General features: G+C 32.9%; 1 protein-coding gene across 1 annotated transcript in view; it reads right to left on the bottom strand.

Annotated features, from left to right (window-relative positions):
• LOC103262797 (protein piccolo-like) overlaps positions 1–21,738 on the bottom strand; it is a gene marked incomplete at its 3' end in the record, with an annotated part of 124,931 nt that overhangs the window by 19,407 nt on the left and 83,786 nt on the right. Inside the window, exons 7-13 of the mRNA XM_021713590.1 lie at positions 19,850–19,974; positions 17,307–17,333; positions 9,004–9,097; positions 7,741–7,812; positions 5,669–5,849; positions 3,176–3,370; positions 1,782–1,964 (exon numbers count right to left, since the gene is read on the bottom strand). Of these exons, the coding sequence (XP_021569265.1) occupies positions 1,782–1,964; positions 3,176–3,370; positions 5,669–5,849; positions 7,741–7,812; positions 9,004–9,097; positions 17,307–17,333; positions 19,850–19,974 (877 nt within the window). The remainder of the gene's footprint in view (positions 1–1,781; positions 1,965–3,175; positions 3,371–5,668; positions 5,850–7,740; positions 7,813–9,003; positions 9,098–17,306; positions 17,334–19,849; positions 19,975–21,738) is intronic.

Raw genomic sequence — 21,738 nt, 5'->3', positions numbered from 1 at the left:
TAAGAGTCTTAAGAATCACACCTAGGGAAAAATCATATAAAATATTATATAGTAATACTTAAGTTACGATAATTAAAAGTCAGGTGTGAAATAAGGGAAGTGTTTGATTACTGTGACATGTATAATTTATAGACTATTTCAAGTAAGAAATTGAATAATGTGAAAAAATCAACCAAACTTACTTGTTGGAAGAAAAGGTGAGAGGAAGAATTTTAAATACTATTGTACAATTCTAGCAAGTCTAGCAAGAAAAGGGAAATTGTGCTTTGGTTATAATCTATAAACTAGGCTGAGCAAACACATATTCAGAATTATCCTAATGTCTAAGTTAATTGTTCTCTTAATTACCAGCTAATTTAAGAAACATCACAATGGCTTGCCCTCTGTATTGCCACATACATCTTATATTGCCCTCAAATATCCTATTAATTGGCAGAAGAGCATATTAAATATTCTTAATTTTATGAAATAAAGAGAAATGCAGTAGGAAAGCATAAGGCTTGATTTTACTGTTTTGGAAAATATAGAATCATAAAATCAAGTATTTCAGGGCTGAAAAGAACTTAAGGGGGCAAGCTACTATTCTATTTTCTTTTTTTCAAATCTTTATTTTATGTTGTTTTTGAGCTAAATTTGAAGACAATTTATAATCATCCTAGCCAGATTCCTGCCACTGCTAACAGCATTCTTCTTGGGGAAAATTTCACAAATGTTGGGGTCAGTTTAGAGACAGATGTAAATTTGCTTTCCTTTCTGAACACAGTTGTGGTATCAAGGTTAGTTACTTCTTCAGAGCAAGAGCTCATAGAATTTACTTTTCTCTACCCAGGAACTTGAGAAGATTGCAAAGTAGATCAGATATATAGAGAGAAATAGTAGAAGTGTTGTCTAGTATAGCCCAATCTCATTATTTATTTACAATTTTATGTAAGCCTGATGCTTTTATTTGGTAATAATTTTCCATCTATTTTATAATGTTTCCAACATGGAACCTTCTTCTGCTCCCGAATGTCCTATCATTACAGCTCTCACTAGCAATGGAGCAATAACTTAGAATCTAGAATTGCAAGAACTCACATGAGAAAATAAAAACTGACACATTCATTTTAAGCTGCATCATATAACAATGGCTCAGAACCCAGTAGTTTATGAATGAAATAAAGATACTTTATTTATTACACAGGCACTTGGAGATTCACATGCCCAACACATCTGATACACTTAACATCTATGGAAACACGAGTGGAAAATGTCTGCTTGTAGGATTGAGAGAGAACTTTCACCATGTAAAGGTGAGTGAGTGCAATAACAATTTTTCCTTTACTTTCCTCTAAGAATTTCCAAAGTCCACTAAATTTTTAAAAAGTTACACTTGAAATAATATGCAACAAAAACTGATCTACATTCCAACTGGTATACTAACTTGAACTGTGAGCAATTTAAACTTTTATCACAATGTAACATATTTATAGTCATGCTTGAACAGATTAGGTTAGTAGCATGCATTCCATTCTGCAATATGAATATTGTTAATCTATTTCCCAACAAAAGTCAAAAGATGCCCAGAGCATAGAAAAATACAAATCACTGTAGTCAATATATTACGGGACTGATCTTGGGACTTACATGGTGATGATGAAGTCCTGAAATGCCATGCCCACAAAAGCACATTAAAAAGTGGATAAACATATTTTATCAGACAATCTCTAAAAATTAAAGATGAGAGCTTTAAATTTGGGGATGTTCTTGCTGTGTGCTTTGAACGGGGCCTTTCTGCTCACCTCCTTCTGGCTTGACTGGTCCATCAGACATCACCTTCCTGAGGGCTAGCTGGCTTTGGTCTTGGTTGCCATTGGCTGGTGGAGGCAGATTATCAGACTGAGTTCTTTGAATGGGGAGGACTCCTGCTATGCTGTGTCTGTGCTGCTTCCTGGCATGATTAGACTGACCGCTTTTATGTGCTGCTGTGGCGGTGTGGGTGAAATGGAAACCCAGAGTATGTATCCTCAGATGGAACCAGCTTAAATGTTATTCATGCAAACAGAAGTGTCATTTTGCTCTATTTAAATAAGTTGTGTTTGCAAATGCCAAAATGACACCACATGCACAGCACTAAAGGGGATTAAAACTGGCTGTTTCTTTGGAAATGATGACTAGGGAGATCAGGAGAGCAACAACCTATCTCCATTGCCTGGCTAATGCCTCTTAGAAGTAACAGGGGCACCTACATTTGTGAAATATTTGCAAGTATTACATTTTTCTATAATTACTCAATGGACTAAATTTTCATCAATTACATGAAAATATTTCAATTAAGATGGGTGATTGTTAGGCTTTAATTGATTTACAGCTACCAGACATAGCACATCTTGATTTTCAAAGAATTTCTGATAGAAAAAAAAAAAAACACTTGTAAAATCTGTTATCATATACAAAGTTATCCAACAGAATGGACCCAATTGTGCTCCTTAATGAAGTTACATTGCCTCCTCACATATGCTTATACATATATTAATATTATATATATATATTTTTTTAGGGCATAATAAATGTGATTTTCTTCACAGGTTTTTCAGAAGACTAAACTTTTGGGGGGCATGGAAAGCTACAACATTCACATGCATAATTTATTAGGGTTTTGAAGTATTATCTTGAAATAGTTTCCCCCCCCAGTGCTAGAACTTGGCTGTTGGTTGCATTACTCCTCTGCCTAGAGTTCTTGAGTGTTTATAGATACAAGAATCTCACTGCTGATCTGCTCTAAATACAAGTGTGTGTGCTTTTTTGGTATAATGCTTGGAAAATTGGCAGCCACTTGTGCTTTTAATTTCTATATTCTAACGGATATTTAAGCGCACATGAAAAGGACATACAACATTGCTTTGCCTGCAAACATCACAGACACAGCTACCAAATACTATGAGCCAGGTTGATGGATGGTGAAAACACAGGAGAAACAGCCAGTTTTATTTCAGTCTACGTAAACTAAAAAAAAAATCTAAATAAGAAAGAGCATATTTATGTATTGATACTATTCTTACACAGACAAAAGGACAGAGAATAGAGTGAGCAGGAGATGCCAAAAACAGAAAGCAAACAGAGAAGGACAGCAGGAAAGAAAGGCAACAGATGAACATTAAGCTGCCATGCTGAGGAATTTATTTGCGTCTTTTACTTGGTTGAATGCGGAGTTGTTGCACGGCAGCTTCGGCAGCGGCTATGGCAGCCCCTGCGTCTTCCAGGTGGGTCTGAGTAACGCTGGTTTTGCTTTGACTGCGAGATGGTCCGTGAGAGCGGAGATGGCCTTCAGACGATGATTTTGAGCTACCAGGACTACTATGGGATTTCTCAATGGTGGGAACCTGCATGTCTGGATATAAAAGGGTAAAACATGAGTTAAAGTTGGTCTGGCATTCTTCCTGTCAAGCTTGGTCTACACATAACTTGAAACTGTCAAAGATCTATGTTAATTCTGTGTCTTATTATGCTTATTTATGCAACTGCTCACCATACTGGAATGTGATTAAACATTTGGAAAACAATTTTGGGGAGGAAAAGCAAAAGGATAATAGTAATGAGAACAGATAACTTTGAAAAGAGAAATATATTCTTAATAGCCTCAAGTAATGAATATATTAACTTCTAGTTGCATTAAGCAATTCTGTAATTCTAGTAGAGGTCAGGTAGGAGACAGTAGGTTTAAACTACTGCAGGAGGAGTTTTTAGCAAAAATATAGTGAATTATTGTATGAAGGAGTATGAGTCACTAGCAAATATTATATGTGGAGATTGTAGATTCATTGTCTCAAACAATTGTAGAGGATATATAGATCACACATTTCCTAAGGTAATCATAAAGAGAAGGGTCTTTATTCTAATGTCCTTGAAGAATGCTAAGCAGGATCGAGTTGAGCTGGTTAAGTGAAATTCACAGATGGACTTATAAAACTCATTCATAAGTAATTTACAGCAATCATTGTAGTCAGAGGTTTACCATATTAACTAAATGGCCTACTGGACATGGACTCAGTTTCTCATCTCCTAGATTCATTCCCTTCTCATGTATAAATAACCACTTCCAACTTGATGTGTTTTCTGAGAAAAGGACACAAGGAAGCAATATTCAAGTCCAATATAAAATTATATTTAATACTTATACAAGGCTTAGTATGTCTAGATAAGATATCACACGGCAATTCCATACCGGCAGTAACTCAGTTTATGATGAGGATTAATGTGTGCTGTAGGACAGTTGGTAATGAATTTCCTGAAACAGGGGTCCCCAACCCCCAGGCCACGAACTGGGGAACTGTCTGTGACCTGTTAGGAACTGGGCTGCACAGCAGGAGTGGTGGGCCAGCCAGGGAGACTTCATCTGCATTTACAGCTAGCTGTTCCCTGGTAATACAGCTTACATTACCACTTGAGCTCCACTTTCTGTCAGATTAGTGGTGGCATTAGATTCTCAAACTCTATTGTGAACTGCTCATGTGAGGGACCTAAGTTGTGCATTTTCCTAATGAAAATCTTATGCCTGATGATCTGAGGTGCAGCTGAGGTAGTAATACTAGCGCTCAGAAGTGGCTGCAAATGCAGATTAACATTAATAGTGAGGTTTGACTGCACAGAGACCACTATTAATCAGTTGCTTGCAGACTCCTATCAAAACCCTTTCAGTGAGTGGCAAGTGAGTTGATGTATTTCAACTATATAGCTGCATCTGATGACAGGCTTTAAGTAAGAATCCAACACTTATTTTAGTTTGCCCATGGCCTGCCCATTATTTTATTTATCACTTCTGTCTGCACCTCTTTTTTTTTATAGTAAGTTGTAAGTTATTTCATTATAGATTACAATGGAATAATAATAATAGAAATAAAATGCACACTAAATGTTATGACTTGAATCATCCTGAAACCATCTCACCCTCCCCCCCTTCAGTCTATGGAAAATTTATCTTCCATGAAACCATTCCCTGATGCCAAAAAGGTTGGGGACCACTATCTTAAAGGAAAAGCTCATTCAAATGAGAATTTTGTATATACTTACATATTGCAAAACCTAATGTATGGCATGGTCATTTAAAAAGTAATAAAATAGTTTAAAAATTAGCTTAAGCCCAACATTGAGGAAAGATTTAAATAAATTTCAGCATACCAATTGTTTTGATGACATGAGAAAAGTGTCCTCTATATGATAAATAAAAAGCAGCATGCAAAATTATATCCATGGGGCTAAACTATATGAACTATTAGAGATTCAAAAAATTAGAAAAAATATACCTAAATGATAATGACAACTATATCTAGTGAATTAATTGGTAGGGATTTTTATATTTTCATTATGAGCTAGCTGGTATATTTTCTAAAATCATATTATGATGGGTTTTGAGAGGGAGAAGACAAAATAGTTCATATAGTCCAATTTCCTCCATTTTACAGGCTGAAAATGGACAAAGGAGTGAGGATTACAAAATTATATACCTAAGACTATATATCTGAGACTAAAGCCCATTTCTCCTGATTCTATACCATCACTTTTTACATGCACTATATTAAATATTTTCCAATATACTCTAACCTATCAATAGATGTTACATATACAGGTATTCACAGTCAAGATACTGAGTAAACAAATAGACAAAAAATTTAGTTGAAGTATTTCCTACCCTTGGATGGGTCAGGGAAGATACCATGGCTTCTGCTTTTGATAACAGATGGCTTTGGGGACTGCTGGCTGCTCTGACTGGAATGGGACTTGCCATGATCAATGCTTTCTGTTTGTTCTTTGAGAGGATACCACCTTGGAGTGTTATCCAGGTGAGATGTACTAGATAAATCAATCAATACCTGAAACAAAGAGTAATATATCAATAAAATTTATAAATTAAGCTGTAATTGGTTTGTTACTTTTTTCCTATGATCTAAAATTTATTCAAGTATATACACCAAAGGATTCAATATAACCTTTGAGAATGATGCTACTGTCTTCCTTATTTTACTTTGCCATGCTATTGGGAACAATGTCTTGTGAATATTAAATGCTTAATAAATGTTTGATTAAATTGAACTATATAAAATTTTTGACTGTTTACTAAGTTATTTGGATATGATGTTAAAAGGCAGTCACAACTCAATCTTTTCATAAAACAAAATTTTGTAGCTGTTATAAAAAATCATTTTAGTCCTAAACTTGGCTAACAACTTTGAAAAATGTTTGATTTTAGTCATAAAAAGGACAAAATAAAAAGAAAGGATAATTTGCAATTCCTAACTTATTTCTTTTATTTTAAAACATACTTTAGCCCGGGAGTGGTAGCGCAAGCCTATAATCCCAGCATTTTGGGAGGCCAAGGCAAGAGCATTGTCTGAGCCCGGGAGATTTGAGACCAACCTGGGAAACTTGGTGAGACCTCGTCTCCACAATAAGTCACAAAAACTAGCCGGGCATGGTGGCATGCATCTGTAGTCTCTAGTTCCAGCTACTTGGAAGGCTGAGGCAGAAGGATCACCTGAGCCCAGCAGGTCAAGGCTGATGTGGCAGTGAGCGTGCTGTTGCTCTCAAGCCTGAGTGACAGAGTGAGACTCCGACTCAAACAAACAAACAAAAAACATACTTTAGTTTCCATTTTGAGTTAAGGATATGATTAACAACCGATGACAGGAAAGCACTGTGTAATGGCTTAAGTGACAACATTTTTTTTTCTTAGTAGTAAGAAAATAATGATGCATTTTATAGTTGTTAACATCTTAGATTTGATGAGCTATAAAGAAATAATCAGCCCAGTGGATATATGCTTTAGGCTCATTTGGACATAAGAAGATAATAAATTAGAAGGACTTAGTAAGTTGGTTTTTTGAAATATAATACATAACATAATGTGAGATATAATACTCCTAGAGTAGTCCTGAAATCAAGATTAATCCAAGTGCTGGACCAGAATGGAGACTGAAAGTATGGGTCAATGATTCAGTTTTGGTATAAAGAGAGGAACAAAGTTTTAAGAAACAAACATAAGCTAATTATCATCTTGATTACAAAACTGTTTCAAATAGTCTCTATCAAAAGGATATTATATTTTGTAGGTTTTGAATTTATTGGAGAAAATTTATTTTTAACATTCCTTCATAACTTCTGCTCTAAGCAGAGCACTCAACAAAACATATATTTTTGGAACATCATAGATTTTTTAAATCACAAGATCTCATCACTCTACCAGTTTCATGATTAGGTTACTTTGATTCCTTGATCATTTATGTAAAAATTGTTTTCTCCTCCTTCTAGTATCGCTTCTTAAAATATTTTGAGAGATTTTTCTTAGGATACTTCATCATAAATGACAATCAAAATGTCACATTAAGTCATTCATAGATGCAGTAAGAAACAACAATTAAATAACCCAAAAATGCTTTTTAAAAAAATCTAGCTTGTTTTATAACATAATAAATCAGTTATCTCAAACATCATTGGGGGCAAACACATGGTTACATAACTTCCTATGGAAACAATATTTCATTCTATATTTATAATTATAAAATCTATCAAGTGGTAGAGTGAAAACCATTTTTTGAATTGCTATTAATCTATTCAATGAGCAAATCAGGAAATAACAAAAACTAATTAAAAAACCTATCTGCCAAATAATTTTATTCAGAAATGATTATCTTATAAACTTATAAAATATGCTTTACACCTTGCTTAAAATGTCAGCAAATAACTAAAAGGAAATCAGAGGCTCACCTCTCCAAGGAAGTCATTGGATGAAAATCTATCATAATCCCAAACTGTTACTTCCAGTGTTTTCTTCTTAAGCTACAGTTCAAAAAAGAATCTCATTAACCTTATCTTTCCATCAACAATTTTATTATAAACATACAAGAGACACATTTATTTTCATTTCTTAAACCATTTCCATTTAAAAATACTTGAAATTTTAGCTAACACAATATGGATTTTGTATGAAATATTATCTAAAATTTCAGTGATTTGCAGTCCAATTTAATGTTTGATCATAATAAATGATCATATTATTTTGTGAACAAAGTGATAACTCTTATTTTTTCCTATTTGTCTACATTACTCATTCTTAAAAACAGAAAGCAGAATTTATAAATGGTCTTTAAATATAAAAAATTCATAGATTGCAAAAATTTCCAAGATTATTAAATGAAGTGGTTGAATTATAGGTTTTATTCCAGTGGTTTCCAAAAAACATAGTAGCATTGTCTTATTTCTGCAGAAGAGTTTATTTATAATTGAGATTATAATTTATACTCAGCTTCAACTCCATAAACGAATCTACTAGAGGACAAATTAAAAACTTCATATTAAAAGACAACTCGTTTGTAAATTGTTTTATATGGATGCCTTCTTCCTGCTGTATTTGTATTCTCTCTGAATTCAACCTTGTCAATTATCAGTTATTTTCTGTCATTTATGCAAAGTTGTGAAATGCAGATTTTCAGAAGTATACTGCTGCAATTTTGTGAGTTGCTTATTTGTGGTGATGTTTCTTTACACTAATCATCACTGCCTTTTTCAGTACAGTTTAGCCTTCCAGTGTCAGATTAGGAGGCATGAATTTAGAGATGAGTTCCTAAAATGTTGCCTGGTAGAGTAATACATTTTTATGTACTGAATCTTGCTTTTCTTTGTATTGTTTACAAAAGTCAAAATATAGCCAGTTGGAAAACATGTTCCCCTCAAAATAAGATAAATATGGCAGCCCACTGGAATTTTGAAATAATCAATGGAAAAGATTTCACTAGTTTTTTTATTTTGTTTTATTTTATTTTAGGCTGCTTTTAAAAAATGCATACATTTGCATTCACCCTATGTTTAAACTCCACCCATTTCTTCGCATTGGCTATATTTCTTGCATGAATTTTGCTCAACTCTTGACTTTTATGGTAAAATTTATATGGACCCAGAATTTGAGTACTTTTAAAAATCTCTATCCTTATATTAGTCTAAATCTGTCACCTAGAAATAATTTTTACATACCTGTTCCATGGAAATACTTTTATAAATTACTGTTTGATTCCATTCAGGATTAAGACTTTTCTGAACATATTTAGTTCTTCTCTTGTACTCAGCACTGAATTAAAAGAAAAGAAAGAGTTATCTTGATTATTCACCTTAACTGATTCACAGTAAAGCTGAAGGACAAGCAGACTTTTCAAAGTGATGCTTTGTTTCAAATAACTATATAATCATCTCATCATCCTCATGTCTTAAACCTTATTTTAAGTTGAGTGCACAGTGACAATTTAAAAATATGCTAGATGCCTTAGTTTCATTTTCCTTAATTATTACTTTTTAAAAGAAATACCTGTAGATGTTCTAACTATACTATAATTTTAGAAATCTTACTCTTTCCTGAATGTAGGAAATAATTATATGAACTATATGGTAACATAAATGTCTTCTTGTACCATAAATAATAATTTGGTATTTAACTTTTCCATAGTTGCATCTAATTATGTCAGCAAGCTAAATGATCTTTTAAGTCATTTTTTTCTATAAAAATTGTAATGATTTTATTGACTGAGAAACAGTTGAAGAATGGCTGTTGCTACAGCTGAAATTCCATAAACAATTGTTATTGAATACTTAAAATATATTCATTAAAAAATATATTTGACACTCTTGGTGAAGTATGATATTTAATATAGTTATAAAGCAATTCTAAATAAATATAAATGCTTAATTTATGTCAATAGCTTATGTTACAATTGATAAACCAAATAAAAATCTTGGTTAATTTATCATAATTTGGGGCATTTGTGTTAATCCCTCTGACATTTCCGTTTCCTCTGAGCAACAATTAGAAACTTATATCTACACATTTAAAAACAACTTATTTTTAAAGTCTATTTTAATTAACCCTGGTAGAACATTTATAGCTGGCACCAAACAGCTGATGGGGTTGGAATTAGATTACTGTTTTTGCTATTAGCAAATAGCACCCACACAGACAAGGTCTCTTACTCTCTGCCTTTTTCTGAATTTTCTGTCTAGGCTTATGTCTCAGGTCCTAGATAATATTTCATTTCTGGTGGGCACTAGAGTCCTGAAAAACAACCTCTTTGTATGGGGTCCTGACTCATATCTGGACTTCACAAGTTGCTTTTTCCTAAAAGGACTGGATACTTAACACTTGTAATCTGTAGTTCTATTCTAAACTGTATAGCCAGATTAACTCTTGCTACATTCCTGGTCTCAAGTACTGCTGTATGCTGGAATGACTAGTATTTTCCTACAGCCACTAATTTACCTAAACATTCTAGACACAGCTATTGAGAATCAAACTCCACACACTTTTTGAAACAGCCCTACAGCCAAGTATTTTCCTTGCCTCTCTGATTTCATTTTCTTACTAGTCAGATGCAAGGGCAGTAATTCTCAACATTAACTGCATTCTGGGATTACCTGAGTTCTAGAGGTGGGAGGTGGCAGTCAGAACACCACTCATATCCCTCCCATCCCTGCTTGCACCCCCAAGAAAGGTCTGATTTAATTATAGTCTGAGGTGAGACTTGGCCATTAGAATTTTTTTTCTTTATTTTAAAGATGTGGGGTACAATTCAAGGTTAGGCATACAAATGTTCATTAGGCAGGTACCCTTGTTGATGAGGTGTGCCCCTCCCTCCCTTGGCACACCTCAGTGGGCTTTAAGATACCTATAAATAACTTTTATTAAAAAAAAAATCGAGGGCTTTAGGATACCTAAAAATATCTTTTATTAAAAAAAATCTGAAGCAAATATAGTATAATGTTAATATTTGATGAAACTGGATAGCAAGCACACAGGCAATTGTTAGGATATTCTCTATAACTTACAGTGTTTAAAATATTTTTTAATAAAAAATACAAAAATTTTTGGTAAGATACGTTCCTTTAACTGTTATGTTTTTGAGTTTCTTGGATAATAACATAGAAAACAATCAACGGACCACTCTTAAGTCAATATTAAGTTGCTCTATTAGAATCATGGCTACTCCAACAGGCTGGTATACTTAGAAAACAAACACCAGTAGCATGAGTTTTAAAGTTTCCATTTGCTTTGGACTTAGTTATCAAGGTGGTGAGCTCATGGGAAGTCCTATGGGATTATCATGGAATAATATTTATAATATGGTAAACTAGTAGTAAAATTATATATATATATAATTTTATATATATATTAAAAGTATATAATTATATATATACTTTTTTTTTTTTTTGAGTTGGAGTCTCACTCTGTCACCCAGACTGGTGTGCAGTGTCCGCTCCTGGCCACCGCAGCCTCGACCTGCTGGGCTCCGGCGATCCTTCCGCCTCAGCCTTCCAAGTAGCCGGAATTACAGCTGTGCGCTACCACGCCCGGCTGATTTTTTGATTTATTATAGAGATGAGGTCTCACTACCCAGGTGGGTCTCGAACCTGCGGGCTCAGGCAATCCACTCACCTAAACTCCCAAAGGCGCGGGATTACAGGCTGAGCCACCGAGCCCGGCTATATTTTTTAAATTCTAAAAAATTGAATGCATATAATTTATTTAACAAGATGGGAAAAATGAAAGCCCATATATTTTCACTAAAATTTTAAGTATACCAATATATATTAAAATAATCTGCAGTATTGAAATACCTTCAAAAGGATTTATCAGTTACTGTCTTTTCGAGATTCATATATATAATAATTATTACAATTTTTTATATCCACATTTAGTCATTTGTTTCACTTATATACCTAGCAAAAATTATTGAAGGCTACCTCATGCCAGGAAGTGTACATCTTGACACCTACAAAACCCATAATTGTATTGACATATGATTCCATATTTGATTCTTGCCTAAAAGGCACTTTATAAAGTAAGAAGAATAATAAGTAACATTTCTTAAATTCCTACTTTTTCTCTGGCAAATTTCTAAGTGCTCTTCATGTGTTAACTCATTTAGTTCTCAAAACTACCCAATGAAACGAGTATTATTTCTTACTTCATTTTATAGGTGAGAAAAACTGAAGGTCAGAGGAATTAAGGCATGTTGACAAGGTTACAAAATTATTAACTGGTAGGACCTGGGTTCAAACACAGGGAATCCTATTTATTGCTCTTAAACATATGCTACATAAACTCAACTGATTAGGCCCATCATAAAATGTGACATCTATCCATTTTCTTAATTGTAGGCTTCACTAGCCAAAGTGTCTAATTTGTATTCTTTATAATCTAAAGTTCTCCACTTTGGTTTAGATATATATTTGTATACAGATAATATAAATTTGAACATATATTTTTATACAGATAATATAAATTATATATAATGTGTGTGTGTACACACACCCATGTCATAAAAAATTTGGGTCGTCTTTAAAGTGGCCTAGGGAAATTCTGCATGGTATATCCTAAGTGAGCACTGTGGAACAATTAGGGATAATTGTTATAAATATTGATTTCTGACCGGATATATTCAGAGTAATCTAAACTGATTAGGCAAACTTAAAAGTTCATTTTAATAGAGTATCTTAATCATAGTAATGAGTTTGACTCTCCAATTCTTTCGAGACCCAAGGTATAGCTGCCTTTATGATTAACAAAAGTAAAAGTAAACACAGCTTGTCGAAGGTTCCCTCTGTCCATCTAACTGACTTGTGTAAACACCAGTGAAATCCCTTATAGCATTTTGTGCACTTGCATTTCTTGACATGCAGAGCTGGCCACACAAAGCTATTCCTTCACTAACATCTGTCTTATGACTACCAGATTCTGACCATCTTGTATCTGGTTTCAATGGACTGTGTTGCCACATTACACAATGCAAAATTCTCCAAAATTCTCATAACCATATCAAAATCTGCAGATTTACAAGGTGAAGGTGGGCAGGTAAGTAAGGGATTCTTGAATATGAGCATACATTCAGGCTGAAACAAAAGTAGACTTCATCCTCCTTTTCCTTTCTTGTGTGGTAAACATACCATATTGCCTCCTAGGAAGATTACATTGATTGTATATTAGGACAATTAGGTCAAATAGAATATCAAAAGTTTATTAATTAGGGGAAAGAAAAAGTCAATTAATTAAGATAGAATATGGTGCCTACCAAAAAAAAAAAAATCCAAACTTTTACCCCTTTTATTTTTTGGTAGATTTCCTTTTTCTTTCATTTGCTGTTATAGGCCAATTTGTAGGTATTGTAGATATTGTAGTTATACAGATAAAAATAAACAGAAGAAAATATTTGAAATTCTCTTATTCTACTCTAAACCCACACAAAAAGTTTTCCGTGTTTCTCTTTTTAATTTTGAAAAAAAACCTAACGCTTCTTTGGAGTAATTACCTTCATACAATTATGTGAAGCATTGAAGATATTCATTTTTGAAATTTTATTTGGTTTTTCCTTTACTGGACTCACTATATGTGTGTGTGTGTGTGTGTGTGTGTATCTTTTCTTTTTTTTTTCAAAATTACTCCTGTAAGGTTGCTTCCCTTAATTTAGAAAGAAATGCAGTGCACATCCTATTTTGTAACCTCTGTTTTTCTGTACAGTGGTGTATTTATTGCCTGTCACTTCATTTTCCTCTTTGTTCCCTGATGGCAGAGACTACAGTTAGATTGTCAACTCTAACCTTTGCAACTAGGACAGTGTCTGGCATATACTCTATGCTAAATAAATGTTTGTTCAATGGATCCTTAAACATAGTTGTACTTCACTGGTTTCCTTTGAAATCTGTTGAAATAAAATAAGTTTTGGACATTATATTGCAGATATATACAACAACTCTACCTGCCAGAGGAAATAGGTTGCTATGCTGTTTAGAGAAAGTCCAGCCAGGAATTAGGTATTGGGGTACAATTATGCTAAAACTAGTTACAATCATAACACAATATCATTAGTGAGAAAAAAAATCTGCACTTTGTCCAACAGTGTGATGAATAGGCTCATTTCCATTTCTTAATTATCCAGGGGCAAGTATTGAGTTCATGGACTAATCAGGCTTTTTTTTTTTTTTTTGTCTTTTTCTCACCTCATCTTGTCTGACACTTGGCACTTCAAAGCTTATGAGTATATTGATCAAAGGGTGGGAAGAGGAAAGGAAAACAGCCAAAAAACCTGGGTCAGCATAATTTTTTTTGTATCAGTTTACAAGACGTAACAATTTTTTAAAAAAATAAATGATGTATTACATTTTATTATTAAAGAAAATTTGTTTAGTTTTCCACATCATGCTATTAAATAATTTGATATAATTCAGTGGCCCAAGCATTTTTGTATTACTTTTTTGCAGAGATAACTGACAATTGGCTGCATTAAATTTACACATTCCTATCAATAATAGTAACAACTACCATTGACTGAGAACTTATTATGTGTCAGACATTATACGAGGGGGGATGGAAAAAACCCAGAATTCGTTTATAAAAAATTGTGTATTTATTCTTACATATTTAAACTTTAGTCACTTTAAAGAACTCTTTGTTTGATACAACACACCTATCGAGATGCTTTTTCCACTGCTCAAAACAGTTTTTGAAGCCTTTTAATGCTTCATCAATTTTGAAGCCTTTTAATACTTCTGCTGTTTGTTTCACCTTTTCCAACTCAGCAAAACATTTCCTTTTGAGGATCTTTTTCATCCAGGAAAACAAACAAACAAACAAACAAACAAAAAAGCTACTTGGGGTGAAACCAGGTGAATAGGGAGGGTAGGGTATGGGGGTCATGCTGTTTTTGATAAAAAAAACTGCTGAACACTTAGTACAGTGTAGGTACATAATATGTTGTCATGGTAGAAGAACCAGTCACAACTTGGGACATTTCTTCTGCAAATTATGATGCAAGCTTCTCAAAACCTCCTGATAAAAACTTTGGTTGACCTTTTGATACGGAGGAACAAATTCTAAGTGTTTGACAAGGGGTCCACTCTCCAAAAGATAATTTTTTTTTTGGATTCCCCCATGTACTTATCACTTTTGATATATTACTTTGATCATTTCACAAAATGCCTGGGAAAGAGACTATTATTTTTCTTTAGCAGAAGAGGAAATACATTCAGAGAAATCTTATATTCTAAGTGACAGGGCTGAAATTCAAACCAAAGTACTTAAAGACTTCACTCATTGGCTTCCATAGTCTAACTTACAATTTTAGTATCTTGTCAATAAAATTCCCTCTCATACTGATAATTCTCAAAGATACGATGAAAGTGACTTCTGGATGAAAAAGTGACTTTTAGATCTTTTAAATAGTAACTGAAGACATCCCAGACTCCTTCAACCATTATTTACTCTTAAAAAACATGTTCTTTCCTAAGCTAAACATAATCACTCTCATTATGATAATTTCCATCCAGTTTCTCTAGATAAAAGAGGGAGATTCTGAATAATGTGATTGATAATGTCTGTTCTAAAAATAACATTATCTCTTTGAAACAAAGCTTATTTTGTGTATCAATCCAAGAGACCGGGATTGCGTCCTGTGATCACAGACCCAGCCATAACAAGGAATCCAACGCAGTGTTAAATTTCACTGTTTACCATAATTATGGCTACAAAGAGAGAAAAATTTTATGGGGCACGAAAAAGGCTATAGTGACTAAACTTATTGTTTAAAATATTTAAATATGTATGCCTTTAAAAATCAGAAACAGTTTCTTTTTAGCAACGACTTGTCAGGATGAATAAAGATGTCAAATTTTAATATCACAGACAAAAATAAATGCTGTATCATTAATAATCTGACTGGGATTAAAACTCTCATCACCGTATTGCTACAGATGGTACATAATTAGCCTTCCCAACTAAATGAAACATTTAATTTGTAATGCAATAAGAGATACGTGAAATGATGCTTGGCTATGTATTAAGAGATAGTCTTATTTAACAATATAATGTTGCAACTTCTTATGAACTGTATCAGAAAATACTTTGCTACTATTGGAAATAAAGGAAGATGCTCTTATGTTGTTGTCAATGCACCTTAGTAAGCAGACTATGGCATTCTACATTGCATAGCAGTGGCTTTGTGGCACAGATGTTCTAAAAGCATGAAAATATTTCAGTATCAGAATTAGGTGAGGGGGAAAACATCAGATACCTATTATCTTTCCCCCCACACTCACCCAATAAAAAAATCAAAAATTAGCTGGGCGTGGTAGGACACCTATTATCTTTAAGATGAGATACGCATCTAGCATTGAACATCCAGAAAATCTGTTAATTCTTTTATTTTTAAAATTTTTAAAAAATTTTTATTTATTTATTTTATTTAAAAATTTTTTATTTTAAAGATGTGGGGTACAATTCAGGATTAGGCATACAAATGTTCATTATGCAGGTACCCTTGTGGATGAGTTGTGCACCCCTTTCCCCTGGAAAAGTCCCACTACTGCCAATCCCACCTCTCCCCTGACCCCTGGCAGTTTCCTGCTGCCAATCCTTTTCTTATAGTATTATGAAAATTGTTCAAGGTCTTCTTATGAGTGAAAACATGTGATACTCAGTTCTTTGGTTCTGTGACAGATCAACTCTAGTCAGAATGGCCATCATCAATAACTCAAAAAACAACAGATGCTGGAGAGGATGTGGGGAAAAGGGAACACTTCTACACTTTTGGTGGGAGTCTAAACTAATATAGCCTCAGTTTGGTGATTCCTAAAAGATCTAAAAATCGATCTTCCATATGACCCTACAATCCCCCTTCCAGGAATATACCCAGAGGAATTCAAATCACTCTATGAAAAAGATACCTGCACATGTATGTTTATTGCAGCATTGTTCACAATAGTAAAAACATGGAACCAACCACTCTGCCCATCGAAAGAGGACAGGGAAAAAAAAAATGTGGTACATATACACAATATTATGCAATCATAAAGAAGGATAAAATTATGAATTTCACAGCAACTTGGATGTACTTAGAGCCTGTTAATTCTTATTGAAAAGTGACAATGGATGTTTTTATTTGTAATAGAAGAACCCAAATTACTTAAACTATAATTATCATGTAAGAAGACAAATGAGTTTTAGTGCATAGATTATAGATAAACACTTTAGTTATGTCTATTTTTAGGGTTACATTTCTTTATTCATGTTTTCTGTTTTTAATATTTTCTACTTTTTCTGTGTTCTATTACACACATCTGCTAATGCTGTTTAGAAATGTGTTCAAAACAATTTGCTCTAAGCATGATTCAATTGATGACAAACTAGAAAATAAAAGTTAGAGCCCAAGTTGAAGTGTAGGTGAATATACATAAAAATGCAAAAAGTATAACTCGAGACATAAAGACATAGCTTGGCACTGAAATAGAACCAACTCTACCTTGCATTCTGGACAACCATGACTTGACTGCATTGATTCCAAGAACGACAGTGAAGAATACAATAGGAAAGGAGGAAAAACAGGAAGAAAAAAGTTAGGAACAGAAATAAGAAAACGTGAGAATAATAATTAGAGGGGCTACACCATAACATATAAATGACATGAGGCAGAAAATAATCTTAGAACTACAGTGAAAATAATATCTCACAAATGTAGAAAATTCCAAGGCCTTTGCCACTCTAATAGTTAGGAGTAATGTGATGAAAGAGGTAGGAATAGAATAAGAGTAGTATATTAGCTGCCTTTGAGACAAACCTCACCTAGTAGGGATGTTTTGTTTGAGAAATCAATTGAGGATAGCTTTAGGTGGGGCATTTACTCTCCATTTCACTACAGTTTTTGCTGTGCCCTGTTATTCATTCCAGAATAAACTGTCATATTCATGTTACTTGCCTGCCCTTTCTGTTTATTCAAGTCTGTAACATTCTAATTGAAATATATCCAGAAATAAATAAAAGGTAGGTACCCCCATATTGTGTAAAAGATGAAACTCCAGGATATTATTAGAAGAGATAGCACACAAATGGCAGGGCTCTATTTTCATTCATTCATTAGTAAATGTCAATTAGAGACAAACCCTTGGGCAGTGATTTCCCCTTGCCTATAATGTTATCATTAAATAATACTGGAGGTCTAATGACCCAAATCAAAGGCACAATGAAATTTTTGTTGTTATACTCACTTTAACAGGTATTGCCCAATTATAATTACAACTACTACATCTAGATACAAATTAATGAACATAAAGTAAAAATGACCCTTTTCCTGGGCTCCATGGCTAATTGATAATCTCTATGTAAAATTATTGAGGTATTTCAAAATGTTCAATAAATTAAAACTAGAGCACCATCCCAACAATTCCAAATTTCTAAATAAAGTTATTAGGAAAGATTACAGTAAAGGCTGTAAACTGAATTTGATATAGTATTTGGTAATTTTCAAATTATTTTCTGAGTGTAATCTAATTTGATTCTACTGATAAACCAAAAATTATGATTCTGGCTTCATTGGCTTTAAAATATTGACAAGGACACTGAATTTCAAAGAAATTGGTGATCTGTCCATGGTAATATAATCATTAAGCAACAGATTCAAATGCAGTGTATAACTCTAATTTGGATCCAGCTTAAAAAAACCAACTAAAATCAAACATACTTTGTATAATTTCATTGCTTTTCCATTTGCCAAGGGTTGTGTTAAGGCCCAGAAAATAGTCTATTTTGGTAAATGCTCTGTGTATAATTGAAAATAACCTGTGATTTGCTATTGATGGGTAGCATATTCTATAAATATCAGTTAGGTCACCAAACCAACAAGGCAAATAGTATGAGGCAACTGGGGAAATTGAGGAATATTTTAAAGTTTTAAAATTATTATGGCTGTATACATTATTAAAATTATTATTTCTTATTTTTAAAAGCTTTATTTCTTAGAAATACATACTAAAATATTTACAGAAAAATATAATAGCTGTGATTTACTTCAAAATAATCTGGATGAAGAGAGTGTATAAAGGTAAAAATGAAATGTGATCGGTCAGTAAGTGGTAACTGTTGAGGCTGAGTGATAGATATACGGTGGGTCATTATGCTGTTCTTTCCACTTGTGTATCACAGTTGAAAATTTTCAAGTAAAAAGAAATATTAAAATGTCACTTCCCAAATTAAAAGGACAATGGAAAAAAACAAACAAACAGATTCTTCAAATTACCAACCCAGAATTCTTTTTATTATATCTCCATTTGTTGATTACCTATGTCTCTATCATGATAATTTGGCTACTATAAATTTTTCATGGGAAGTGTAATGATTTTCAGGGCCCAGGTCACAGTTTTTACATTATTCTTGAGTAATGATTTATAGAATAGAACACTGCATTTTGCATTTATTATGTGAAAATAAACATTCCCCCCAAAGAGAACATGCTTTAATCAGCAATTTATATATCACAAGAGATTTAAAAATATATTTTCATTCATCTACCTCCTATTTATTGTATTTTATTATTTTAAGTCTTTGATTTGGAAGTAAGGATACAACAGGAAGTTATTTAATAAACATCTAACATTGGAATACATGTCCTATAAAAATAAACAGTAACATATGAGTCCTTGGACATTGGCTTCCCAAACAAATTTGAGAATGTAAGCTAACTCCTTAAACCTGCCACAAACAATTCCTTAAGTGATTTCATAGTCTAGCTGATTGGTTATCCATCACAGGAGCAGTTTCCACTAGAATGCTGATTTACTCTCATGAAGGCTCATTTTATTATGAGCACTGCTCTTCTAGAATCCTTTAAGACTTCATTACAAATGTTTAATTCCACCTTATCTACTAATTGAAAATAAATATGATGTGTAGAGAAAACTAAGAAAAAGATAATACACTCAATTAAAGTGAGGCTTTGAAATCAGAATGTGAAAGACATTATACTATTTTTTAAATTGTGGAATAAAATACCTAGAAGACTTCTTTACTTACCCTCGTCCAGGAAGAAGGTACACTTTAACAAAAGGGTCTGAATAACCATTGTTGTCTCGAGGGACAAGATTTCTTGCTTGGAGAATATGTATTATGAGATTTCCAAGATCATAGTTGATTTGAAGCTTTAGGAGACAGCAAAATATCCCATAAATTAAAAAAATTATACATTTTCATTCAATATTTTAATAGTGTTAAAAAATTTTTATGAGACGCATCCACTCTCATTTTCATTTTACTGGAAACTGAACAGACCAGTTAATGACTAATTTAATTGGGAGCTTCCAGGCACATTTTAATTCCTAGTAAACATGCTATTCATTCTTTCCACAGCAAAAAGGGCTGGCCCGTCTAAAATTTATTTAGAAGAAAAATCATACAGTGAATGTTAGTTGCATTTTTAAACTAAATTTCTGCTTTCATTAAAATAGCAACTGTTATTAATGCTACTATTACAATTACTAGAATTTTGAAAATAAGTTAGTCAATTGATAAATTTATTGTAAATATTATTTGTACCTTGCCAAATAATTAGTGGCAGATGGAATCATCATTTGAAGATAAAGCTGTCAGTGTTGAAATGTAAGATTATTTAAGAATTTGTAGACTTTGACCTCTTCCTACAATATATTATCTGATGTTAAATCCATAGTTTTTCTATCTGTGCCTGCTTTTCTAATAGAGCAAGAGATTAGATTAATAAAATAATATTAAAAAAAATTTTTAGTAGCTGAAAAAGAAAGAGAAGGCATTGCTTTAAAGATGCTTATTGGCTATTGCACAGTTATAACTGAATAGTAAAAGACATAATTCAAATACATATTTGAGAAGACTGCATATCAAAATAACTGTATTAATAGTTGAGTTAAATTTTTTTCTTTTACAATGGAAAGATTATTTTGGTATCATTTAGAATATACCTTAATTTTTTTTGCTGGTTTTTTAAATCAAATAATAGAAAGGAAGCGATCTATAATTCAAAGGCGGAAATTCATAGAGAAACATATGAACTTTTTCTAAAACTTAAAATAAATAGTGTGCATTTATTGTGAAAAGAAATTTTTAAATTTCTTTGGTTAAGTATAGCAACTTGGGAAAGAAAAAATAAGTTCTTGATAGTAATTAGGGAAGAAAAGGTAGAAGGTTTATCCATGGATTAAAGGAGGGAGTACTATGTGCCAGGAACACATTTTTTCTTATTTACCCCTCACGGTAATCCTCTGAGGTGCTTTTGTAAAGATACTAAGTAACTTGCCTAAGATCATGAGCTATCTTTAGTATGTCTGTTGGTGCATCTGTATACATATGTTCAGCTTTAGTAGATACTATCAAAGAGTTTTTCAGAGAAGTTGTGCTGGTTTACATAATTTGCTTGCTCTGTATCCTCATCAATATTTGGAATTATCACACCTGTTGATTTGGGTCTTCAGACATGATATCTCGTTGTCGTTTTGACTTGCATTTTCTTGATGACTAGTAACGTTGAGCATGTTTTCTTACGCTTATTGACCTTGTATATTTTCTTCAAATCTTTTGCCCATTTAATTTCTAGTTATCTTTTCTTAAAAAATGATTTCTTTATATATTTAAGAAACATATGAACTTTAAAAATCATCCATACAAAAGAGATATGCTGTGTTTACACTGAAAATAGGATAACTTAGATGAATCACACTTTCATTTAAAACTTCATAATTTAAAAAATCCTCATTTAAACATAATTTTAATTGGGTTATGTTTCCTGGCAGAAAATGAATCTTCAATTGCCTGTTTCATCCAGAAAATCCTAGTGTCTCTGACCATCACAAAAGCAATGTGAAAAATAAAGCAAAGTACTGCTAAAGAAGAGGAGAAATGGGAACTATATACCATGCAATAACTGTGTGCCA

The sequence above is a fragment of the Carlito syrichta genome, unplaced genomic scaffold (assembly GCF_000164805.1).
Source record: "Carlito syrichta isolate Samal-C Ts95f unplaced genomic scaffold, Tarsius_syrichta-2.0.1 Scaffold304622, whole genome shotgun sequence".
NCBI lineage: Eukaryota > Metazoa > Chordata > Mammalia > Primates > Tarsiidae > Carlito > Carlito syrichta.
This window is presented reverse-complemented; position numbering and strand designations above follow the sequence as displayed.